The following is a 26,705-nucleotide window of genomic DNA, read 5'->3' on the forward strand; positions in this document are numbered from 1 at the left end:
TTTGTTGTGAAAATGTTGTGGACGTAGTACTTATTTTTAGTTTTTGAGTAAATAACAAATTTTAGTGTTTTGATATGTTATAATTTGAATTTGAAGACCAATTAAGGAAAATTTTTTATTTTTTATTTTTATAAAGTGATAAGAAATTTAAAGATTTATGATATTAAGTTTAGTATCATAATTTACAATCTTGCAATGTATATTGTATAAGTTATTCAACATATATACCACGACAGAAATTCCTTTATAAATAAATTTATTGTCATCTCCATTCTCTATTAAGAATAATCATATATATTTTCATAAAAGCACTCAAAATAGTTAATATGATAAAATAAGGCCACACGAAGCAAGCTCATTATGTTGATGACTTTGCTGTTTGGTTTTACAAAGCACCAAAATTGTTACTGAACAAAAATAAATATTGGCACAAAAAACTATAATTGTCCCACGCATTACATGCGTCTGCAACTAGTAATAATACAAAAGGGAATGCTTGAAACTATGATATGTCTAAAGCAGTTTCCCCGTGGTTCCAGCTTTCATTTGAGGTGTAACGGCTGAGCTATTAAATCTAGCATGGCACCACCTGCATCTAAGACAGCCCGATTAGGGTAACATCAGTTTCATTAATGTTATCTACAATATCAACAAGTGTACAAAAAATGAAGGCAATCTTTCAATTTTTGTAACACTCCAATATTTAATAGCATAAGGAACATCATGTATCAACTTATGACACTAACCAGGAAAGCTGGCTTGGAAATGCATCCAAATCCATCGTTCAAAACGAAGGTAATCTTTCTTCATCAATCGTCAAGCCACCTTTGCTTAAATTCAACATCTTCGGATTTATTCTTCATGTTTGACTTGAAATTATTTCTGACATTCATTTATATAATAATCAGTCCTCTGAATAACCCTTCAATTCCAAGTTCGTATGTAAAAATTAGTTTTGCTTTTGTTTTTCTTTTGGGTATATCAAGTGAGTGTCTTATTCGGATAATTTCTACAAATTTCTTAGTTTCTTTTTAACCAAGTCAAAGAATTGAGCAAGTGGCAGGGATTATCCATACATGAAGCAATCCAAGTCAGCTTGAGCTTCTAACCAGTACCTCAGGCATACTGCATGAGCAATAACATTTTACACCTATATGACTAATTATATTATCTTCAATTTCTATTTTCATTAAAGTGATTCTGCAGAAGAGATATTGCCTTGGAAAACCAATGTTGAAAACTTAAATAGTCTTTTAGCTGTTTTTCACTCACCTATAAATTGCAGTTGATGTTTCTGGCTTATCACTTAGACTCACTGAGGATAAGTCTTTTGAGAGAGACAACACAGTATCAGGTTCCGAGCAACTACTTGAATCCACTGGCCATCTCCTTGGAACAACAAAACTCCTGTAACAAATTCAAATGATGAGCAGCGGGAACAGATTCTGGACAACCAGCTACTTGAGCTTATGCGGTTTTAGACTTTAATTAAACTATAAGTCACAATTTGAGAGCGACATACTAGTTAATTGATGAGTGAAATATATTCAAAATAATTCATTTTTTGTATTTTTTTTTTTTAAGTGTGGTTCATATTAGTTTTTTTTGGTTATATTTTTAAAGCAAATTCAGAAAAACTAATACCCCTCAACACATCTGTGTTTGCAGCGATTCATCTCATCCATTCTATATCTCCCAAATAAGATGTCAAGACGCTTGGCAAGTTTTGGTATATCAGATAATAGCACGACATCCCAAACCTTCAAGATCTGTATGTAATTCGAATCCTCCTTGAGACAATCTACATTCCAAACCAGATTCAGTTGCTCACCGACCTTGGACATCTCTAGAAGTTGAGAAGAAGGACCATCATGGACAATGGGGTCTCTCTCCTCCTGAGGCTGACGCCAACCACTTAAAAGTTTTTGCAACACATAAAGCACTTCCTTACAAATCTCTGAATTTCTAACTCTATGTATAGACTCCTTGAAATCATTGTTGAAGATAACCTGTATAGTAACGTAGATAATGATTACCTGATTTATGTTTTAGGAACTGTTGAAGATGACTTAAACGACAGCAGCAACAGAGACAATAAGGAAGAGCAAAACGACAGCAAGAGCAAAGGATGTAAATACAAAACGGCAAGGAAGAAAGGAAAGGAGAAACGCACCGTTTCATTTAAGAATTAGTTAGCAAAAGTTTGTTACAGACTTGCCACATGTCATTAGCTGATTCGTTGATTCTTTAAATAGTTAGTTAGGATTTTGGGCGGCAAGCTTAGCCCCTGCTTTTGTGTATAAATACAGAACAAACGGTTAATGTATAATTAAGAGCTTATAAACATTTTGATAAGAAAACTCAGTGTAATTGTTTTCTCTCAAATCAGTTCTTGCTTTCTGTTTCGCATTTTACAATTTTACATGGTATCAGAGCGTTTTTCTTTCACTTTCTCACCAACCAAACAAAACTTTTCTTTCTAAATTTGATCTTTTAGTCTCTAATGGCTTCAGATTCTTCAAGCGCACCTTCTTCTTCTAAAAAAAAAAAAAAAAAAAGAGAGGGAGAAACTGAAACGTTTTTGAGTTGCAGGCACAATCTGGAATAAACAAATTAATAATACCTTGCACGAGTCAGGGCCACATTTGCTCTTTTGAGATCGGAAAGGAAACCTATTGATCCTTTATCATTACTTCTTACAGTTGAGATAATTATCACATCTTCCTCACCTCCTTGGAACCCATCAACAGAGCGAACACTCACAGTGAAGCCACTGTCAGAATAGTTACTATATCTTTTGACTTTCTCTTGAATTGCATAAACTTGAGTTTTATATGGTGATATAACTCCTACACTAACCTTCTTCTTTGTGACAAGAAATTCTGTGGCCAACCAAAAAGGAAAAGGAAAAGGAAAAGGAAAAGGAATTTATATCATTTGTCTAGAAGCTTTTCTGGCAGCAATTTTTATGGATAAGAACTTCGAGTAATAAGCAATAAAACATACCTTCATAAAGATTTGCAACTAACTCAGAGACCACAGCAGCCTCAACCATATTCTTCGGACTGTAACCTCCCTCAAATTCCTCTTTTCCATGATCTATACTTATAAAAGAGTATGAGCCGTACATTTTGCCCTGAAGAAAACGCTTCTCATATCCTCTTTCTATGACATTTGGAGCATCTGAAATCTGGCTGTTATAGAATTCCTTGTTTGGAAAGAAGCTGATGGATGGATGCATCCTGTACTGGACATCAAGAAGGTGCTTCTGGTGTCCCAACATGACTAGTCTTTCAAACAAGCTTCTTCCAAATTCAGCATTTGTGGAAATCTAAAAGTTGCACATACAAAATATGTTAAACTAAGTGGAAGGTTCATAATTTGTAAAGACAAAGGAACGACAAGGATAAGACTCAAACCTTGCTTTGAACCATAGCAGGGAGCTGCCTCTCATCTCCTATGAGAATAGCATGTCGGAGACCAGACAGTTGTAAAGGAATGGCTGATTCACATTCTTTAAGTTGAGCAGCTTCATCAATAACTAAAAATTCCAATGGTGTCATTCCTTCTGTGTGTAATTTAGCAGAGCTTGATGCCGTACAAAATACCAAGCATGCATTTGCCAAACAAAATTTTTGTATTGCATAATGCTCAGTTAAATTTGGTACAGAGAATGTGTGAGAAAGAGATCTTAGTACACGAAGACACTCTTTTACTGTGATACTTAACTTTGAAGAGCAACCAACACTGCTTCCAATGTCTTCAAAGTCATTAAGAACGTGTTCTAACCCTTCATTGGCTACAGTACTGAGATTGCACAACAAAGTTTGAAGAGATTTTAGCAATTTCAAAGCTCTAATCATGTCCTTCACTACCTCTAATGGTAATAGAGAAGTTGGTAAGTGTGTACATAAATCAATCATACAACACTTAAGTGACTTGCGAATTAAACTGAACTTCTTCTTTACAAACTCCTCAAATGTCATAGTATGATCATCTTCCTTTGCTGGATTGCTAGTACTCTCCTCCTGTTTGAGCTCATCCTCAACCTCAACATTTTTCTTCTTTACAAACTCCTCAAATGTCATAGTACCATCATCTTCCTTTACTGGATTGCTAGTACTCTCCTCCTGTTTGAGCTCATCCTCAACCTCAACATTTTTCTTCTTTCTTTCTTCAAAGTATATATTGTACTCCAATTTAGGGTTCTCAAGAAAACGTATCACTACTTCTAAGCACTCTTTCCATCCAGATGATGAAGTAAAGCACTTACGAAGCACATTAACACGATAGTCAAGAAATACATCACGAAGATCATCACAACTATCAATCCTCAATCGCTCACCACTCCCAAATAAAATTATGTCTCCAAGCCCATATGTACCATACTCCAGTGACTCCCTAACCAGACTCAGCAGCCGTTTTGTAACTTCCAAAACTGCACTGTTAGTTGGAGCACATGTTAGTGTTCTGCACTTTATTTTAAGGAGAACAAATAATAGCAAGCCAACAGTCTTTGTTTTCCCAGTCCCTGGAGGACCCCATATCAGTTTGACAGTATTCTGATGATAGCAGTCCCTCAAACCAACACAGCTTAAAACTGCAGCTTCTTGCGAATTATTTAGATTATGAGAGGAAATTATATCACATATAAACGAATTGGAAGGACTGCATTTTCCTTTGGAGAAGCATGTAGTACAATTTTCTTCATCCTGTAAGAAATAAATATAAAATGTAATGGTAATGAAGTCAATAAGTAGGTTTATCACTCTGTAACAGGTGCAAGGCCTACAATTTACAAACACCATTACCAGTAAACATGTACAATCTTTAAAAAGAAGCATATTTTTTTTATGTGTGTGACATTGAAGAACAAAATGATATATGATTCTTACTGCTGCATTGTTTTGCACTACTTTATTAAGGATGTTCCTGTTTCCCCCTTCCAGGTCCGAGTTCACTGCTCTCCACATTCGAACAATTGTTGTCATGTTCATAAGATAAACTGCGAGAATTGTTTCCTTCTTATTTGTAGGAAATGTTTCTCTCTTCCACCCAAGAAAAGTCTCTCTCATGTTCCTTTGCATGTTTGGTTCAGTCCTAATTCGCTTTGATGCCAGTATTTGGAGCTTTCCAGAACTTTCAGCTTTAGTCCCATAAACATAAGCAATAAGATAAAATCTTGTCGGCCTGTCCAAATCATCAATGGATTTTGGTCTAAAATCTGTCAAGGCAATAAGATCACCAACTTCAGGTTCATAGGATCCTATATCTTTTTTAGTATCTTCAGCTGCATTGAATTTAATTTCATAAAACAAGTCTTTGGGGAGTTTAAATTTTTTAGATTCTTCAACAGAATGTATGTTACAAACAGGTGCTCGACGAACTGCTGTCATGTTTGAGAGGAAATCAGTATGGGCTTCCTCAATTAATGGATCCATGAATGAATTCATGTACTCTGTCATTGACAAAAATGTCTCTGGAATCCTTTGCACCTGTCAATGAATGATGTCACAGCTATAAGTCTAAATATCATGGTTCCGGAGAGAAGATTTATACATGTTTGTGTGAGCAGCACATGAATCACTGAATGGAAAGTTAAAACATAAATACAAATAAATAATTGATTAACGAAAATTAAATTACTTGAAATTCTATTGATCTTATGCCAAATCTCTAGAATGTGTGGCGGTAAGGCCACTTTTGTTGACCAAAAGGATAAGAAGCAATTAAGCTTCTATATTAAGTCTTTGAATAGTCAAAGACGGTGGAGAATTGTGTTGTATATCAAGCTGTAAAACAGCTTGTATTCACATTAACTTCACCGCCATCTTCACCGCCTCTCTCCTCTATATATACATGTCTTTTGTCTTCATAATATCAATCCCAATTTTTGAAGGTAAAATCCTATTTTGGGTGAAAAAGAGAGAGAGACTTTAGAGAGAACAAAAGTAAGGTTTCTCCTAAATATTGTTTTTCCTTTAGAGAGAGTGTATTTTCTCCTATTATAAGAGAGAGTATTGTCATTTGTGCTCTCCTTTTTTAGAGAGAAATTGTTGTAATCCTTTTGCAATAGTGAAATCCTTCTACAATTTTCCCGTGGTTTTTCTCCTAATTTGTTTGGGAGTTTTCCATGTAAAATTTTGGTGTTCATTATTTTTCATTTTCTCATTTCTACTTCAGTTGTAATTGTGTGCCCCGTACCACAACGTCCTAACAGTGGTATCAGAGCGCCAGGTTTATAGCTGGTTTTCGTGCTACGGTCAAATCCAGTTAGTGGAAAAGAGGCATCTTCAATAATGGCGACGAAGTACGAAATAGAGAAGTTCAATGGGAATAATTTCTCACCGTGGAAAATGAGAATAAAAGCAGTTTTGAGGAAAGATAACTGCTTGGCGGCAATTGGAGAAAGGCCCGATGAGATCACTGGCGATGGCAAGTGGAACGAGATGGATGGCAATGCTATTGCTAATTTGCACCTAGCACTAGCTGATGGAGTATTGTCAAGTGTGGCGGAGAAAAAGACAGCAAAAGAGATATGGGATACTCTGACTAAATTGTACAAGGCCAAATCACTACACAACAAAATTTTCTTGAGAAGAAAACTTTACACCCTTCGGATGATGGAGTCAACAATGGTGACTGACCACATCAACACCCTCAACATTTATTTTCACAGCTCACAGCAATGGAGCATAACATAGAGACGAGTGAACGTGCTGAAATTCTACTTCAAAGTCTACCTGATTCGTATGATCAACTCATCATCAACTTAACCAACAACATTGAAGTTCTAGTCTTAGTATTGAGTCCTAGCAACGAAGCAGAGAGGATAGAAATGTCTCGAGTACGTACGCATCAGCAGTGGGTAGCTTAATGTTCGCTATGGTTTGCACAAGACCAGACATTGCACAAGCAGTAGGAGTGGTTAGTCAATACATGGCGAATCCTGGTAAAGAGCATTGGAGTGCTGTAAAGAGGATCCTGAGATATGTCAAGGGTACCTCAAATGTTGCATTATGTTATGGAGGATCAGATTTTATTGTTAGAGGCTATGTTGATTCAGATTATGCAGGTGATCTTGATAAGAGCAAGTCCACCTCAGGTTATGTATTTACTCTTGCTAAAGGAGCTGTAAGCTGGGTTTCAAAATTGCAGTCTATCGTGGCTACTTCTACGACGGAGGCAGAATATGTTGCAGCTACACAAGCTAGCAAAGAGGCAATATGGTTGCAAATGCTACTGGAGGAGCTTGGACACAAACAAGAGAAAATTGCTCTATTTTGTGATAGTCAGAGCGCTTTGCATCTGGCAAAGAATCCAGCATTTCATTCGAAGACAAAGCACATACGAGTTCAGTATCACTTTGTTCGTGAGAAGGTGGAAGAAGGAAGTGTGGATATACATAAAATCCATACCAAAGACAACCTAGCTGATATGTTAACAAAGCCTATCAACAATGACAAATTTACTTGGTGTCGATCATCTATTGGCCTGGCAGAAATGTAAGCAGCATGAAGATGGCAAGTCTAGAAAGGATAAAAGGATTACAAAAGTGACTTTAAATGTGTGGTTGGTAAGCCACTTTTGTTGACCAAAAGGATAAGAAGCAATTAAGCTTCTATATTAAGTCTTTGAATAGTCAAAGACGGTGGAGAATTGTGTTGTATATCAAGCTGTAAAAAGCTTGTATTCACATTAACTTCACCGCCATCTTCACCGCCTCTCTCCTCTATATATACATGTCTTTTGTCTTCATAATATCAATCCCAATTTTTGAAGGTAAAATCCTATTTTGGGTGAAAAAGAGAGAGAGACTTTAGAGAGAACAAAAGTGAGGTTTCTCCTAAATATTGTTTTTCCTTTATTAGAGAGAGTGTATTTTCTCCTATTATAAGAGAGAGTATTGTCATTTGTGCTCTCCTTTTTTAGAGAGAAATTGTTGTAATCCTTTTGCAATAGTGAAATCCTTCTACAATTTGCCCGTGGTTTTTCTCCTAATTTGTTTGGGAGTTTTCCACGTAAAATTTTGGTGTTCATTATTTTTCATTTTCTCATTTCTACTTCAGTTGTAATTGTGTGCCCCGTACCAAACGTCCTAACAGAATGCAGAGGGAGAAATTACATTAGACGAGCTCTCTACCATGATATGTAACAATAGTATAGTAAAACAGGCAAACACTTGAAATAAACAATAAGATTTTAATGAATCCATCAGTATATGCAGTATGTACATAATTGAAATAGGACTCTTTGATGTCGACTTTCATGTACTCTCCAAAAATTAAGAAATGAGGACAGAGAAAAACCATCCTTAAAATTGGCCACTATATGTATGGTTATCATCTTCTTCAATTACCACTGTATTGCAAGCTTCAGCTTTTATTTTTTGAGAAATTACAATGAACCCACGTGTAATCAGGCCAATTTTTATTTTGTTTACTCATGGTTCAAAACTTAACACTTTTGTCCACTTGAGATTAACTCCGTTTGTTCTCTGTAACCTAAATGAGTTACAAGAACAAACTGAGTTAATCTCAGGTGGGAAAAAGTGTTAAGTTTTGAACTACAGATATGCAATGTAAAAATAGGTTTAACCACAAATAGGTTTACTATAATTTACTTTTTTTTTTCTTCTTGGTGCCATTNAACCAACAACATTGAAGTTCTAGTCTTTGATGATATTGCAGCTGCGGTTCTTGAAGAAGAAAGTCGGCGCAAGGGCAAAGAAGATAGATCGGGAGGCTCACAGCAAGCCAAGCTTTAACAATAATGAAGGGAGATCAACGGAACGTGGCCCCAGTGGGAGTCAAAATCAGAGTAGATCAAAATCCAGAAGTAAGAAAAATGTCAAGTGTCATCACTGTGGCAAGAAAGGGCACTACAAAAGGAGTGTTGGCATCTCAAGAAGAAAGAAGAAGCCACAGGAAAAGGTCCTGAGTCATCAAAAGCTCAGGGTTGTGTAGCAAGCACCTCAAATGATGGTGAAATTTTATACAGTGAGGCAACAACTGCTACTGAAGGTAGAAGAAGATTTGCTGATGTCTGGCTTATGGACTCAGGAGAACATGGCATATGACTCCCCGGAGAGAATGGTTCCATCAATATGAACCCATCCCAGGAGGATCTGTGTTCATGGGAGACAATCATGCCTTGGAGATTGCTGGTATTGGTACCATCAAATTAAAGATGTTTGATGGTACGGTTTGCATCATCCAAGAGGTACGACATGTGAAAGGCCTAAAGAAAAATCTATTATCTTTAGGACAATTAGATAATAGTGGGTGTAAAACCCATATTCAAGATGGGATCATGAAAATAGTTAAAGGCGCGCTTGTAATGATGAAAGCGGAAAAGATAGCGGCAAATTTGTACATGCTTAAAGGAGAAACACAACAAGAAGGAGAAGCATCCACTGCGTTGTCAAGTTCAGCAGAAGAATTAACACTGATGTGGCATCGTAAGCTTGGCCACATGTCGGAAGAGGTTTGAAGATTCTTGCTGAACAAAAGCTTCTTCCAGGGCTCAAAAAGGTATCATTACCCTTTTGTGAGCATTGTGTTATTAGTAAGCAGCACAGATTAAAGTTCAGCAGTTCTAATGCTAGAAGCAAAGCTATCTTAGAATTAATCCATTCTGATGTTTGGCAAGCACCAGTTTTGTCCCTAGGAGGAGCAAAATACTTTGTGTCTTTTATTGACGATTACTCCAGGCGATGTTGGGTGTATCCAATAAAAAATAAGGGGACGTATTTCCAGTTTTCAAAATATTCAAAGCGCGGGTTGAACTTGAATCTGAAAAGAAGATCAAGTGCTTAAGGACAGACAATGGAGGAGAATATACCAGTAATGAATTTGATAACTTCTTCAACAAAAAGGTATCAAAAGGCAGCTCACGGTGGCGTACACTCCACAACAAAATGGAGTAGCAGAACGGAGGAACAGAACCTTGTTAGAACGGACAAGAGCGATGTTGAGAACTGCGGGGATGGCCAACTCATTTTGGGAGAAGCAGTCAAGACCGCCTGTTATGTGATCAATCGGTCACCATCAATGCAATTGATCTGAAAACGCCGATGGAGATGTGGACTGGTAAGCCAGCTGATTATTCTCACTTACATACATTCGGAAGTCCTGTTTACGTTATGTACAACGCCCAAGAAACATCAAAGCTGGATCCAAAATCCAGAAAATGCATTTTCTTAGGGTATGCTGATGGAGTTAAGGGGTACCGCCTGTGGGATCCCACTGCCCGCAAGGTGATTATCAGCAGAGATGTGATATTTACAGAAGATAAGGTACAAGGGAAAGAAAATGATAACACTTCAAAAGAGAAACCAGAGACTACTATAGTTCAAGTTGAAGAAAGACAAGAACAAGAAGTTCCAGATTCTTCTGATGCAGCACCAGAACACGAAGAACAAGAGCAAGCTGAGTTTTCAACTCACAAGTTCGACGGTCAACTCGGGATTATTCTTGAGAGCAAGAGAGAGAGAGCGTGAGGAGGCTAGAGGCTAGTATTAAGAAAAAGGATCATCTATTAGATGGAGGGCTCACAATTCCTTGATAGTACTAAAGTTATAATACACGATTTTGAAACTGTGAGAAGTACATAAAATAAAATTTTAAAAAAAAATGAGTGTAAAAAAACGATCTATGTATTCATGAGAATAATCACTTGACTTTCCAATAGGTACTTTGTGTAGGCGTGTGATGGATGACCACACCAAAAATACTGCATCTCACACATACGATGATCCTTCATGTCTATTAGTTGGTGTACATATCCAAACCAACCCACTCAAGCCCTTCATGTCAGTGGTATCAATTTTCTATCGTTGCATTCAACCATCAACTTCGACGGAAAATTTTCATTCAAAACACCTCTACTTTTGTGAGTTTGTTTCCACTCAACTTTTTTTTTTTTTCAATTTTTTAAAGTATTAACATTTTTAAATTAGATTGTCTTTAGTCATCTATATTACATAAAAATACTAAAAATTATTATGTAAATTATTATTTATATGAAAAAGATTAAATATGTCAATTTTTTTCATAAAATATGGGTAATATATTTTCAGTGATAATTATTTTATATAATATTTTTCTTAAACTCATTTTAAACTTATATAAATCTCTTGGGTTAAATAAATACTATTCTATCCAGCTCATGTGTGATGTGTGATCCTATCATGATTATGTCGTTCTAAGTAAAATTTGATATGTTGGTTATGTACTACAACATAGTAGAATTTATGTATTATTTAACCTTTTTTCTTCTTCTTTCCTTTGTTCTCATATTTGAATTGAAAGGAAGACAAAAAGAATATGCTCAAATTACTTTTTTACTTATTTAATTTTTTTTTTTGCATGTGAAAATAATAAGAGTCATATCAAGGTGACTTGATCCTTCAAAAACCAAGGTTCATTGGTTTCACAACTCCTTTTAGTTCAACAAGTTTCTGACCAGAACTTAATTTGACCTATACTTGGCTAGGTCAAACCTAGAATCGTCCAACTCAACTCAATTAATTGAATTACAAAACTCTTGACCTAGATAGGGTTGTAAATGAACTAAGTCATTTATAAACAACTTGGGTTGGCTCAATAAAAAGCTCATTCATGTTTGCTTGTTTATACCAAGCTTGACCCTTATTTTTAGGCTTGTTTAATAAACAAGCACAACCAAAGCAAAAAAAACAATTGTTCATGAATAGACTGATATATAATAGTGCTCAATATAAAACAAGCCGAGGTTAAGCTCATTTATGGTCTTGATAATAAGCTTGATATGAGCTTAATAAATAAACTCATTACCCATATCTTAATATACATGTGGCAACTTGGGACCACTCGTTCAAACCCCAACCACCTTTCTATTTGTTTTCTTGATTTTTGAAGATTTAAGCATTTGATAATGTACATGTGTTGGATCTCGAGTTCTAAAGCTTGATATTGGGCTCGAGCTTAGCTTGATTAATGAATAAAGTGAAGCCAAGTCGGGCTCAAGTTTTTAGAATTTTTATATACAAGCTCAATGTCAAACATTGTTTGGAGTTTTGGTAAAAGCTTGAACACTTTAAAGTTGTTGTTGAGCCGAGCTCAAACATTTACTACTTAACAAAACTTGACTCGTTTACAACCCTATTTTTAGGAAGTGGTATTCAATATTTTTTTTGAAAACGTAGCTATTACTTATGAGTAATTCACTATAACGAAAACTTAATCAAACAACTAAATGATGATTTCAAAAGGCAAAGTTTTTCCATTACTGAATCTAATCATGCATGTCGAACGTATTTTTTGAATTTCCTCAAATGATATGCATCTTTTCATCCAGTAAAATGAAAGTTCTAACTTTTATAATTTCTTATATCTCATACTTCATTTTCTAGCAGTAAGCATGGACTTTGGATTAGTACTGATAAGTGAGTAAAAAGGTAAACAGAGTATTGGCTCTGAAAGCTCAATTAGTGTAGAAACACTAATGCTTGTTTAGACCCCCAAATTTAAATTACAGCTTAATTGCTTTTATTCTAATTTATCAAAATGCGGAACAAGAGCAAATGAAGCGCAATAAACCAGAACACTACTCTGATGCATAAGCAAGTACAATAAGTGATAAATGTAAAGCTTAAAGAGTAGAGAAGAGAGATGCAAACACAAGATAACACCGAGACGTGTTATCGAAGAGGAAACCGAAGTATTCGGTGAAAAACCTCTCCGCGGCCTTCCAAGCCGAAATCGATCCATTAGTGAATAAGTTGGAGTACACGAATATCAAAAAGACCCTCTAAGCATAATCTACCCAATGTACGTGAGCCCTCCAAGCTCTAGCTACCAACGGACTTCTCGGAGTCTTGTCTTCACTAGTTTTTTGGATCCCGCAATTCCACCCGATTGCATCCACCACTCAATGGCTTCTTTCAATGCTTCCCATAGGCACCAAAACTTCTCTCAACACTCAGTATGGATAAGGTAAGTGTTTAGGCTAAAAACCTCTCAATGATGTGTAAATGGAAAGGTAGGAGTAAAATGAAACTCTAGAGAAATGATGTAGAGGATTGTGGGTAAAACAATCTCTAACTCTCAAGTGTTTGGCTAGGGTTTTCTCTTTCAAAAGTTTCTTGTGAATACTCTTTTTTCTTCTTACATTTCGTGGGTAATGAGGATTTATATAGTGTTGGTAAAAGTATGAGAAAAGGCACACTCAAAAATAATCAGCAGAGAGTTTTGCAAGTCACTTATAACTTGGCTTGAGTTGTGAATGACTCGCGAAATCCAGCCTGTCAAAGACTCTTCAAATTCCAACATGTGTTTCTCATGTGGCCTGTTTTGCGAGTTGGCACTCACGAGCCAGTCACGAGCTAGTCATGAAATCCTCATCTTCACAAAATCTTCACCAAACTCTCACACACAACCCTTATATTAAATCCCACAAAAATATAGGGAAATAATTGAACCGAATTACAACCTAATTTGACACGGAATTAAAGCCAACATAAAATATAGTTGTAAATCACAACTTTACAATCTCTCTCTTTGGCTATTCTGTGACAAAAACCTTAAACAGAATATAGACTTAACACATGAGTATGGGAACAGAGGCAAAACTCACTTAGACCTAAATCTAAAACCTGTGAAGCACTTGAATCATATACATTTGTATCCTGAAACACTTGAACATAACAAATAGCTTCAATAAATACGAGACAAGTAGAATACAAGGCATGTAAAAGAGAAAGTAAAATGCGATCAAGTAAAAACAAAAGATATATGAACTTATAGCATAACTTGATCAAACATGAGTAGTCATTTGGAAAAGACTACAATGAACATTTAATGAGCAAATGATCATTTGAACATGCAAGTATTTAAGAGAGTGCAAAAACTAATTGCATGTCCAACAAGCACATGATGCTTTAAAGAAACTAAAGCAAGAAGCAATATATGACTAAAAGCATCAAGAAATGGCTATAAAAACCAAGATACACAAAGTACTAAAGATAAACTGAGTTTTAAACTAAAGTACTGAAAGCTGTAAAATCAAGCAATGTAAATAAACTATACGAGCAATAAAAAGTCTCAAAGTTTTGCTCCCCCTTAAAATATACTTCCCCTTAACTAAATACTACTCCCTTTTTTTAACCGAAATGGCTAAAGGTGCTAGTCCATGCTCGCCAAATCTCTAACATGAATGGAGAGAGCAGTGATTTTCTCTTGAAGATAAGTGAATTGGTGTGAGGAGTAGATTGAGTGTTCATCAAAAGATCACTGCAGGTGATCTAAACAATTGAGAAGAAGATCGAGGTGATCGGGAGCATGAGGTGGTGCATGTGGCTGACCCTAAGGCTGATCCTGTGGCTACTCATGTGGCTGAGTCTGAGTAGGTGAGGCTTCCATATCTTCTGGTCCAAGGGTGAACCGGTCGATCTCTTCATTAGTGTTCCCAAGTTCAGCTTCAGTGTTCTCACCTGGTGCTCCTTCTTCCTCTTCAAAACTATGAAGATGAGTTTTGCTCCTCGTCATTGTTTGAGTAGAAATCTGGTCATCCCTCTTCATGATTGGCAAACCAAAGGGAATCTTGACCATATCATGTCGCAGAATAGAAATGATTAATCCTAAGAGTAGCAGAGTCATCCGGGTCTTCTTCTTGCTAACACACTTTGCAAAGAGATGGTAAATGTGAGCACAAATGTCTGTGTCCTTCTTCTGGTACAAGTCATGAAGGAATAATGATCGTGGTTAAGAGAGAGTTGTTAGATTCCTCATTGGATAGAGGTTGAAGAGCATAATATAGGCCAGTGTTCTCATAGCAGGAGAGAAGCTGGTAATGAGTAAGGATTGTCTTTTCCATTCTCCTCAAAGATCCGAAGCTACTACCGATACTAATGTTGTCCTCTTGTTATAAGGAAGAGAAGATTTTGGGATCACTAGTCTGATCTGTAGGAAGTTCTGGATGAACAAGGCTGAGATAGTGAACTCCTTTCCTTTCACCCAACAGTTGAGGTGATCTCCCTTCATAATGGCATTCGAGAAGAACTCCCAAATTAGGATGTGATGCACATATGCTGAGCTTGTGAAAAGAGGAGCCTAATTGCGGTCTTTGAACACATCAGGAATGAAAGTGCCCTCAAGAGACCCAAGATCCATCTCTCTCTCCACAATAATAACAGCATCCTTATAAAACTCCGAGAATGCCTCAAATGCATCTGTTTCAGAAGTGATGCTCTTCGTATTGTTGACGCTTAAGAGGTTTCTTAGCAATGGTTTTCTTGTGAGGAGACATCTACAAAAGAAACAAACATAAACGATACACAAAAATGGCAACAAACTAGATTAAATGCAAGTTAGTACAAAAACAAGTAAACAACTATTAAAACTAAGTAAAAGAGCATATACTAGAACACAAAGACATGAAAACAAAGCTAAAAGTCTAATTAGACAAAGAGCATTACAATATGCATGACATGTCATTTGTGATAGAGTGTGTGCATCAAGCATGCATATGCAGTGCATGACCAATGCATGAACAAGTACTAATGGGGCAAAGTGTGTGAAACACACAAGCAATGATAGAAACATGTTACAATTAAGTAAACATGGCAATCCCTAAAGTTTGGTACCCATTGGAGTCAAATGAGTAAAAAATGCCAAAGATGCATTTTATTAAACATTTAGCATACATGAACTAACCCTATATAATGAACAATGCATGAACATGAAAAAATATGCCTCAAATACATGCTCAAATGCCACATGGAGCCAACACAATCATCAACAAACAAAATGGGTCTAAGCCCAATCAACAAAATTGAAATATTTTGCAAGAAATTAAGTTTTCCCAACCCAACACAAAAATAAACCTTAACTCTAGGTTTTAAGTAATCTAAGACAAAATCAAGGAATTGAAAGATTAAAAGTGATGAGAAATACCTTGGAGAAGTCTTAGAGTAGAAATCCAAAAGAGTTTTGATGAGTTTTGGAAGAAATTTGAGTTTTGGAGGGTGGGAGTTGCGGAGTGCAAAAAGACAAGTATTTTGAAAACTGAATTTTTGAGACCTTTAAAAATTGTCTTTTTCTGCATTTCACGAGGACTTTGACATTTTAAGAAAAACTTTCAACACCAAAGTGACAAAAAAATCACTTCCAGGAACAAATAAAATACTCAAATCTTTTTAGGTTTGATCTTTAAGCAATTGAGCATACACATATCACATTTGAACATATATAATCACACAAATGAAATAGATATTCACTGAACATTAGACTTGTGTGTTATGTGTAAGTATCAAGTATGAATTATTCCATAATCTAGTATAAAACTTCAATGATCAATTCAATCAAGTCATACACAAATAGCACGAAGTCAAGTGACCTATCTCACTAGTAGAAATGAACATATATGATTCCTCACTAAAGTGTTTACATTGATAGAAAGTTTTTCATTTGACTTCCATTTTTCATACTTTTTGATCAATACAACTCAATTTTTGAGAAACGATGCCATGGAATTTTTTATATTTCTTTGAAGAATAAGCCTTTGGCTTTGGCATCATACATTTTGAATACATTTTTGCTCCACCTTTTTCTAGTCTAATTAGTTTTCAAAGCAATGCTTTTTCAGCTCGTTCTCCTTTTTGAGATTGACAATTGAATAGCTTTTTGACATAAAAATAAATGTGAAGAGATATCTATGATCAAGCATATGCATGTATCAAGATCGATCAAGACTATTGGCTAGACATTCATGACAAGCTTGAAGATCTATTTACAACAATCAAACATAGATTTCTAGATTTTACTAACATTCAATATGTGCATACATAACAAGCTAAGCTTGTATACACTACACCATTAGTACAAAGATACTAGACCAAACTCAATATGTGATATGACATAACACAAGCGATCAAACTTTTTGAGATTTTTTACTTTTTATGAGTTTTTGGATTTTTACTTACTCATAACAAAAGCAATAAAGTAAGATCAACAAAGAAAGCAACCAAATAAACAAAAAGCATTAAAAGAAACATGCTAGAGAAGAAGCATTAAAGTAAGAAGAATACATATGGTATTATGCATGATACTATGACCTTAAAACATTGGAAGTATTAATGCATAAACATAGTAGATGAATCATGCATGAGTACCCTTCTTCACCCACACCACACGGGTGCTTTGGGTGAGATCCTTAAATGGAAGGGTACGACCAACATAACTCTCAAACCTCGGGATGAAGCTAGCTAGGCATGATGAGATGTTCTTAAGCATTTCCATGACATCTTCAATGAGTTGGCCATCATTTTCTTCCTTAGCTTACTTTCCTTTTAGCATTCTTCTTGCATTTCCTTGAGCATGCAAAGAATCTGCCATTTTAAGAGCATGAAGCTTGAAGCAATTTGGTCTTGTGTGCCCTTGAATGCCACAATGGTGACAAAAATGCTTCACTTGAGGTCCCTTTTAACTCTTAGGCAATAACTTCCCTTTTGCCTTTGATTTTGGCTTAATGTCCTTCTCAATGATAGGGATCTCAATTTTGGGCTTTTCTACATCCTTTACCAATACAAACTTCATCTCCTTTCTCAGTTTCGCACTCAAACTTCCTTCACCGGTGTAGCCTAGTCTAGTTTTGTTTGAGAAAGGCTTTTGAGATGAAAGAACATTATCAATCTTCTTGGTTGTGATGCACTCCACTTTAATATTAGCTTGAATCACTTTAAGTTTGAGAAACTTGATCTTTAAGTAAGCATTCAGGAACTCCTCTTTCAAGTCTTCAACTTCACACTTGGCATCCTTGAGTTGAGCAAGAGTGGATTTATGGTCTTCTTCCATTCTCTTCATCTTCCTAACCACACTTTTAGCAACTTTAGCATACTTGCCACAATCCTCAAGCAATGTTTCATAAACATCTTGAAGTTTCTTATCAACTTCATTGAGGTACACTTCCTCATCATCTGAAACTTCATCTTCTTCAACATCGAAGTGTACACTGAGTTCCTCAACCAATTCACTCAATTCATCTTTGGAATCAACCTAAGTAATTGCCATAAACAAAAAATAGTTACCATCACCATCGCATTCTTCTTTCCAATCTGAATTTGAGCTTTCCGAATCACTAAGGGTAGTGTTAGCACCTTACCCTTTCCTCTCAAATAGTTTAGACACTCCTTATTCAAATGCCTATGTCCATTGCATTCATAGCAAACAATCCCTTGAGGTAGTGATGACTCTTTTACATTCTTCTTCTTGAAGTCTCTCTTGTCATTCTTAGAGAATGAGAATTTTCCTTTGCCAAATGTCTTCCCATTGTTCTTCATCTTTAGAAATTTGCAGAAGTTCTTTACAAGATAAGCCACCTCTTTCTTAACATCATCCTCATCCGAGGAATCACTGGTTCTCTCATTTATGGTTTTAAGAGCAAGTGATTTGCTAGACTTGTGAGAGAGCAATCCGAACTCATAAGTTTAAAGAAAACCGACAAGCTCTTGGATCTTGATCTCATCCAAGTCTTTACTCTCCTCAATGGCAGTGACTTTGGCTCAGAAGCTTTCGGGTAAGAATCTTAAGACTTTCCTTACAACTTTGGCATCCTAAATCTTTTCTCCAAGATTGAGCTCGGCAATGACAATCTCATTAAGTCTCCAATAGAATGAGTCAAACGACTCATCTTCACTTCCTCAAACCGGGTAGTGAGCATTTACAATTTGGTATCCTTGATCTTCTTGGTTCCCTCATAGGTAGTCTCGAGAATTTTCCATGCCTTTTTAGAGGTCTTCATATGAGAGATCCTATGAAATTCATCAGTTGAAACACCATAGAAAATTGCATTAATAGCTTTGCTATTGGCATTTGCAAAAGTAAGGGTAGCCTTGTCCCACTTGGCCTTGGGTGTTATTGGTCTCACCCAACCATTCTCAACGGAATCCTAAACAATCTTATCAATAACACATAGAAAAGCACGCATACGTACTTTCCAAAACGCATAGTTACTCCCATCAAAGAAGGAGGTGTGTTGAGGGATTGAGATTTATCCATCTCAAAAGTGGTCTAGGATCACACAAGGATAACGAAATTCAAAAAGTATACCCGCTTTGATACCAATTCAAGGCTCAATTAGTGTAGAAACACTAATACTTGTTTAGACCCCCAAATTTAAATTACGGCTTAATTGCTTTTACTCTAACTTATCAAAATGCGAAACAAGAGCAAATGAAGCGCAATAAACTGAAACACTACCTTAATGCATAAGCAAGTACAATAAGAAATGAATATAAAGCTTAAAGAGTAGGGAAAAGAGATGCAAACACAAGATAACACCGAGACGTGTTATCGAAAATGAAACCAAAATACTCGACGAAAAATCTCTCTGCGGCCCTTCAAACCAAAAGCAATCCACTAGTGAATAAGTTGGAGTACACGAATATCAAAAAGACCCTCCAAGCCTAATCTACTCAATGTACTTGAGCTCTCTAAGTTTCAATTACCAACGGACTTTTCGGAGTCTTGTCTTCATTAGTTATCTGGATCCCGCAATTCCGATTGATTGCATCCGCCACTCAGTGGCTTCTTCCAATGCTTCTCATAGGCATCAAAATTTCTTTCAACATTTAGTATGGGTGAGATAAGTGTTTGGCCTAAGAACCTTTCAAGAATGTATAGATGGAGAGGTAGGAGTAAAAGGAAACTCTAGAGAAATGATGAAGAGAATTGTGGGTAAAACAATCTCTAGCTCTCAAGTGTTTGGCTAGGATTTTCTCTCTCAAAAGTTTCTTGTGAATACTCCTTTTTCTTCTTACATTTCGTGGGTAATGAGGATTTATATAGTGTTGGTAAAGGTATGAGAAAAAGCACAGTAAAAAATAATCAAGCAGAGAGTTTTGCGGGTCACTCGTGACTTGGTCTAAGTCGTGAATGACTTGCAAAATTCAGTCTGTCAAAGACTCTTCAAATTCCGGCATGTGCTTCTCATATGGCCTATTTCTGTAGTGACCCAAAAAGGCAGGTCTTGTATTCCATGGAATCTCACATTGCCTAGAGAAACATATGGAAATGTGTTTATAAGGAATGACCTCCCTTCAATGTGTAGAAGCCTTTTCCCCCACTATTGTGTGCTTTAGGGGAGAACAAAACCGTGAGGGGTATAGTGACCCAAAAAGGGGGGTCTTGCATTGCATGGAATCCCACATCACCTAAGGAAGCACATGAGAATGTGTTTATAAGGAATGACCTCCTTTCAATGTGTAGAGGCCTTTTCCCCTACTGCAATGTGCTTTGGGGGAGAACAAAACCGTGAGAGGTATGGGCCTCAAAGCGGACAATATCTACACAGTTGGGGCGGGGTCGTTACAGATAGTATCAAAGCTGGCCCGATAACTCGGTGTGGGCTCGGAGACATTACCCATAAAGTGGGCCCTAACGAGGACGTTAGGGATTTAAGTGGGGGAGATTATGATGCCCCAATTTAATTGATTGTGTGATATGTGTGGGTGTGTGATGAGTCCCACATCGGGTATTTACCAGGTAGATTTGAGTTTTATTAACAATTACAAGGAGTCTCAATTGTGACTAGTCCTTTTGAGGTATAGCGCAGATGTGGCTAGCGCTTTTCCTTGGGTCGTTACAGATGGTATCAAAGCCATGCCCTAACTGAAAGTGTGGGCCCCACATGCGAAGACGCATGTGCTCGTAAGGGGGGTGGATTGTAGTGACCCAAAAGGTGGGGTCTTACATTCCATGGAATCCCACATCGCCTAGGAAAGCACATGAGAATGTGTTTATAAGGAATGACCTCCCTTCAATGTGTAGAGGTCTTTTCCCCCACTGCTGTGTGCTTTGGGGGAGAACAAAACTGTAAGAGGTATGAGCCCCAAAGCAGACAATATCTACACAGTTGGAGCGAGGTCGTTACAATTTCGATGGTTAGCACTCGCGAGCCAGTCGCGAGCTAGTTTCAAAATCCTCATCTTCACAGAATCTTCACCAAATTTTCACACACAATTCTTATATTAAATCCCACAAAAATACAAGAAAATGATTGAACAAAATTACAATAAAATTTGACATGGAATTAAAACCAACATAAAATATAGTTGTAAATCACAACTTTACAGGCTCAATCAAAAATGACAAAGTTCTTTTTACTCTTAAGTGCTCATTGGTGCCGAGCATGATGGAATTTGGTAATTTCACCTCCGATCAGAATAATAGATCCCATTGAAGTAGCTGTCAGACTCAAAATATGTATAAATACACTCAAAACGAATGTAAATTAAGTAACACCTACAAATTACAATACGTTAATGGCACCTAAATTACACTTCTTAAAAGTTAAAACTCTAGGACTTTGAGATACACCATTCTGATTATGAGTGCTTTTCCTTTCAACTTTACTTTTTTTAAATAATAAAAACTTGCTATTGCATATATATTATGCTTAATAACATAAATCTTTTTTTTTTTTGGTAGAATCAATAACAAAACAGAACTCATATATAGGGTGTATATGTATGCTTAATACAATAACCATTATGAATTACGACTAAAGAAAAACACACCAACCTGATTTTTGTAAAGATCTTTATTGCAAACATCCCTGAAAGACCAAGAGAACACCTTGTCTATCAAGCTTCTACCAGCAACTTCTTCCTTCTTGACATTTGTATTCTCCATTTCTCCTTGCCTTGGTGATCTCTCTGTATAGTCAGTCAATTTGCTAAAATACAGAACTTACCATAGAATAATGCATGTGTTCCCACTAAAGAGAGAGAGAGTACTTAGCAATGGAGGAAATGTCTGGACAAATGATCATTAAAAGCACATGGACGTACAAAGTATCCAAAGTGGAAAAAAAGTGGACGGTGACGACGAAGACCAAAGAAGATGTTGACTACAAGTAAAACATAAGTAATTTGGATTTGCATTAAACTCATAAAATGACTTCTTCTTTTTTTTTTCTTTTTTCTTTTTTTGCTTAAACATATATAAAATGGCTAATTATAAACCATATAAGATCCATTTGTGCATATAAAACTTTAACTTTTAACTTGAAAACAATATCAAACTATAAAGTTTATATATAATTGTATCTAAATTTTACTACTTATATACGTAGTTTTTATAAAAAAAAAATAATAAATTATTACATAAAGAATTTGAACTATTACCTTTATTGAAAAGAAACAATACTCTTTTTTTTTTTATTATATTCTTTCTTTTCAATTAAAAATTCATCTCATCGAAGGAGGTGTTGCTAATCCAAGATTCAATCCAAGGAAGTGTTGCCCATTGAAGGTCCGATCCAAGGAGACCCCACCCATCGAAGATTTGATCCAAAGGAGGTGCTACCGTGCTACCCCAATCCTAATCAAGGATTGATTCGAACCAATGAGTCAAATCATCTCGAAGCATTGTCAAAATTCCAAACTTGAAAGAAGAACGTATTGCACTCACATTCATGACCACTATTTAATCCAACATTGCATGTTGGTATAAACCTCTGACTGAGTAATTTAGATCTCAAAACCTTAGATCTGTGATATGCCATAATGTTTGCGGTTGATGGTATGGGATAAACTTTTGGACATGCTTGATCTACCTAGGGTTTATAAAATAAACTCACGTGCTCAAAACTTTTTTTTTTTCTAAAAACCCTAATCTTTTGATACATGTTTCAAAAAATAACATGTTGTTTACTTGTTTCCATGATATGTTTGGATGCTTAGATTGCATGACATGAACTCATGGCCATCATATTCTAAAAGACTAGTTCATCGGGTGGGGTGGGTGCTAACACCTTTCCACTTCATAATTTAACCTTCAATCTTAGATCAACGATTTGTATACTACTTTATCATGTAATTTTCAGCTTTTATAATGTAATTAGGAATCAAAGCCTCGTATTTTCTTAGATTGTATCTAGGACCAAGACAATGTATTTCCTTTTACTTTTCTATCAAATGTAATTGCATAATTATTCAATCAATAAAATGATGAATTTTTTTATTGCATGGTTTTCCTTTTCTTTTTTCCCTTAACTTAAAATAAGTGATGACTCCGAATGTAAAATTCTCAATCTAAGGGGGATAGTCTCATCAGTCTAATTGTCATTTTGAGAGAATTAACACTATCTCACTCATTCACGTAAGTTTGGTCTAATGAAACAAATGGGTCAAGGTCACGGTCTCTCACAACAGGTAGCATAGTTATAGAAAAACTCTACTAAGTGTTTTTTGTAAAGGATGAGATTAAAGAATACAAAGAATGACAAGAAGCCTTTCTAACAATTAGTGATTGGACTAATGTTGTATATCTCTCCTATAAAAAATGTTGTATGTCTCTAATAAGTGGAGGAAGAGAACCTATTTATATGTTTAGTGAATTAGTGAGTTGCAAAAAGAATAAATAAGTCAAATAAATATGAAATAATGGACATAAAAATATGGGTTTAAAATGGATATAAATCTCAATTAAAATTTAAGGTAAATTACGTATTTGGTCCTTATCATTTACAATATATTTCAATTTGGTCTTTAACCTTTCAATTGTATCAATTTGGTTCCTAACCTTTTGGTGTCTTATCAATTTAGTCTCTGCCATTATCTCTTGTATGAAAATTGCTGACGTGGTAACGACCAAAATAAAAAATAATAATAATAATAATTTATTGCCTCATCAACAACTAAAACAAATTTTTTATATTGGCCGATAGTCAAGTTAGTAATTTCTATCCAAAAAATAATAGTAAGAACTAAATTGGCATAACACTGAAAGATTAGGAACCAAATTGATACAACTAAAAGATTAGAGATCAAATTGAAATATAATGTAAAGGACAAGGACTAAATACGTAGTTTACCCAAAATTTTAAAGCTTAGTGAGTAAAAAGTCATAATCAAAATTTGACTATATAATTAATGGAGAAATAAATTGAAAATATCATTTATTTTTAGATTAAAATATCCCAACAATGTCCAGAATTGGGCCCTTTGGAAAATCTTGGAAGGGCACTGCTTGTGGGAAATTTATTACGTAGTCCAGGAGTATACTCCATTCCTCTCACATGACGGTGGGCCCCATGATGCGTAGGACTCACCCTTATGCGAAAGGGAAGGAGTATACTCCTGGAGTACCCAATAATAACTTCTACTCATGTTAGGAGTGTAAGTAAAAGACAAAAACCATAATAACTTTACGGCTAAGTAAGAAGAAAGTGAAGAGATTCTTAAACCTTTGGATTTGTTTTTGTCTATGATGTTCGGAAATGAAAAGGAAAGATACGTGGAAGATGTTTTTTTTTTTTTTACCATAAATTTTACTGCTATTAACCAATAGATCACTTTGACATTGATCTTTTAGATGTTTCAAAATATTCTCATACATAAATTATAGGCTAAAATGTACCTACCCTCTAAGTTTCACTAGAATTCATTCCAGTCATTTAAGTTTTAAGTTTATTTAATTAAGGTTTTTTCATCAATTTTCATAAATTTTTTTAATAAAAAAATTCTGGAAAATATTTTTCTATCATTAATTGGATTTTTTAATTTAAAAATTTTGAAGAAAAAAAATAAAAATTTAGACAATTAACTGCAACATTTAACAGAAGTTAATGGAGAGACCTTAATTAAATAAATTTAAAAATTAGAGGATTGAACTAAATAAATTAGAGGAGTGAAATAAACGAAAGCAGAATTAGAGGACTGAAATGAATGAAAGCAGAATTAGAGAATTAAAATAAATTATAGAACATAGATAATGGGTTTTGCATTATGCGCTAATGATGTAGAAGATATGGCGGCTATGAGATCCCTCCTTTGCACATATAAGGAAATACATTTGTCCTAATTATAAGAGCAATTTTTTTTTTTTACTTAATTATAAGAGCAAATTATTAAAAGATCATCTTAGTTCAAAACTACACCGTCCTAATTACATCATAAAAATTATTCTTATATGTTTTTTATTGCTTTTTAGTAAAAAAAAAAAAATGTTTTGTTGTATTGTTTTTCCTTTTTCTCTTTATTTTCTTTTACCCCTTTTGCTCCTATTGAGCTTGCATACCAAAACACAACCATCCACCATAGACATCCAAAGCCACCGCCACCAATCCCCGTATCAGTGCTTCTAAATTCAACTAAAGCTCTTGTAGTTCCTTATGGCACATTAAGACTTTGGTGAAGACTAGATTCTCGAGTTTCAGAGTTCACTTTCATCAAATCAATTACAAAAACCTGCATGGAACAATATGTCAAAAAAAATCAAAGAGTACTCATTGTAATTAACTTGATTCATATTAGCAAATATATCTCAGCAAATTAAGTCACCAATATATTTTTATTCTATTACAAGCACCTGTAAATCAGGAAACTTGACCATTATAGAGTACCCAACACATCTAAAGACCCCACTAGATTTGTTGAATGAATTAGCTTCCAAAAACCCATATCCAAGATTTAATTCCAAGCTTTAAATCGGCACCAATCACACCCAATCACCTAACTAGGATTGTAAATGAACCAAGTTGTTCATAAGTTCATTCATGTTTTTGTTTACAAACAAACTAAGCTTGAGCCTTAGTTTTAGGCTTGTTTAATAAACGAGTCAAGCCCAAGCAAAAAAAAATTATTTACGAACAAACTTGTGAATGTTAAAGCTCATTGCAAAACAAGCTGAGTCTAGGCTTGTTTATGAGTTTGGCGATAAGCTTGACAATTAAAATCATATCTTACTATGATTTTGAGTAATTGAGAATTGGGATCAAATCAAATAATTTTGATGATAAGCTTGATATGGGCTTGATAATGAACTTGTGTTGTATATCAAGCTCAAAAGCTTACTATTTGGCTCAAGTTTGAGCTTAATATTGAGCTTAACTCAACTTGATTAATAAATCAAGCTAGTGAAGCCAAGTTTCAGCTTTTAGACCTTTTTATTAGCTCGAGCTTGAACATTATTTATAAGCTTGGTCAAGCTCGAGTCGAGCTTGAACATTACTCAAGCTTGAACATTTTACTTTCGTTGTTGAGCCAAATTTGAATACTTGGTACTTGATAAAACTTAATTCGTTGACAACCCTCCAGCCACACTCAACCCACATCCAAGATTGTGGCAATGACAGTCCCTTTCTCACTCAGCACGAGGCCCAATTGTGGTGACTAGTCATACAACTTTTAATGTGACGCAATTTCATTGGTGTTCACCATTATCAACAACACCTACGCCGTCGGGTCCATCGGTCTTTCCATCCAACAATTCGGGATCCAACCTATGACATTATTGCCCGCCACCCAATTTTGGAGAGAGAGACAAAGATTCTTGGTTTTCTTAATATTCTAACAAAAAAATCATTAACTGTTATTTAAAAATGATTTTGTTAGATCCTAAAATTATTTTTTTTAATTAAAATTTTAAAATTTAATATAAAATAAAATTTAGCTTTTATTTTAAATGACATGGCATGGTTTTATATATTGGATGAGTTGTAAAGACTGTAAGTTTATTTGTCACAAAACAGCCTACTCAGCAATGAAGATTAACAAAAGGAGTAAAATCAAAACTATTATATATAGGTGTTGACTTGTTTTAATTTACTATTATTGGCAGGTCTAAACTCTCCAAAGCACTTGCTTTGCAATTGTATAATATCTGCCTTGGAGAAGAAGTAGCAGAACAAAATAGAAAATAGAAATCACTGCTCCAAGATTA

General features: G+C 35.3%; 2 protein-coding genes across 2 annotated transcripts; both read right to left on the reverse strand.

Moving 5' to 3' along the window:
• Window positions 1–327: 327 nt before the first annotated feature.
• On the reverse strand, window positions 328–2,223 carry LOC136070140 (uncharacterized). Its single transcript, XM_065779577.1, has 5 exons — window positions 2,215–2,223; window positions 1,645–2,009; window positions 1,273–1,407; window positions 747–882; window positions 328–595 (listed from the first exon to the last, which is right to left on the reverse strand). The coding sequence occupies exons 1-4, from the start codon at window positions 2,221–2,223 to the stop codon at window positions 810–812; spliced, it is 582 nt and encodes a 193-aa protein (XP_065635649.1). The 3' UTR covers window positions 328–595; window positions 747–809.
• A 390-nt stretch (window positions 2,224–2,613) lies between these two features.
• Window positions 2,614–21,921, reverse strand: LOC112015583 (helicase sen1). Its single transcript, XM_065779578.1, has 5 exons — window positions 21,561–21,921; window positions 4,896–5,495; window positions 3,420–4,712; window positions 3,007–3,331; window positions 2,614–2,882 (listed from the first exon to the last, which is right to left on the reverse strand). Exons 1-5 carry the CDS (start codon window positions 21,669–21,671, stop codon window positions 2,614–2,616), a joined length of 2,598 nt encoding a protein of 865 aa, XP_065635650.1. The 5' UTR covers window positions 21,672–21,921.
• Window positions 21,922–26,705: the final 4,784 nt, after the last annotated feature.

Source organism: Quercus suber, unplaced genomic scaffold (genome assembly GCF_002906115.3).
Source record: "Quercus suber isolate HL8 unplaced genomic scaffold, Cork oak 2.0 scaffold_214, whole genome shotgun sequence".
Taxonomy (NCBI): domain Eukaryota; kingdom Viridiplantae; phylum Streptophyta; class Magnoliopsida; order Fagales; family Fagaceae; genus Quercus; species Quercus suber.

Bases quoted from the DNA above. Each gene is read 5' to 3' on its own strand.
- LOC136070140 (XM_065779577.1), bottom strand. The intron at 1,408-1,644 runs GTATTAGTTTTT...AATTTGTTACAG, and splicing joins AAACACAGATGTGTTGAGGG to GAGTTTTGTTGTTCCAAGGA. The intron at 883-1,272 runs GTGAGTGAAAAA...AATGAATGTCAG, and splicing joins ACATCAACTGCAATTTATAG to AAATAATTTCAAGTCAAACA.
- LOC112015583 (XM_065779578.1), bottom strand. From the start codon at position 21,671: ATGGAGAATACAAATGTCAAGAAGGAAGAAGTTGCTGGTAGAAGCTTG. The intron at 5,496-21,560 runs GTTGGTGTGTTT...ATTCATTGACAG, and splicing joins AAGATCTTTACAAAAATCAG to GTGCAAAGGATTCCAGAGAC. The intron at 2,883-3,006 runs GTATGTTTTATT...GGTTGGCCACAG, and splicing joins AGTTGCAAATCTTTATGAAG to AATTTCTTGTCACAAAGAAG.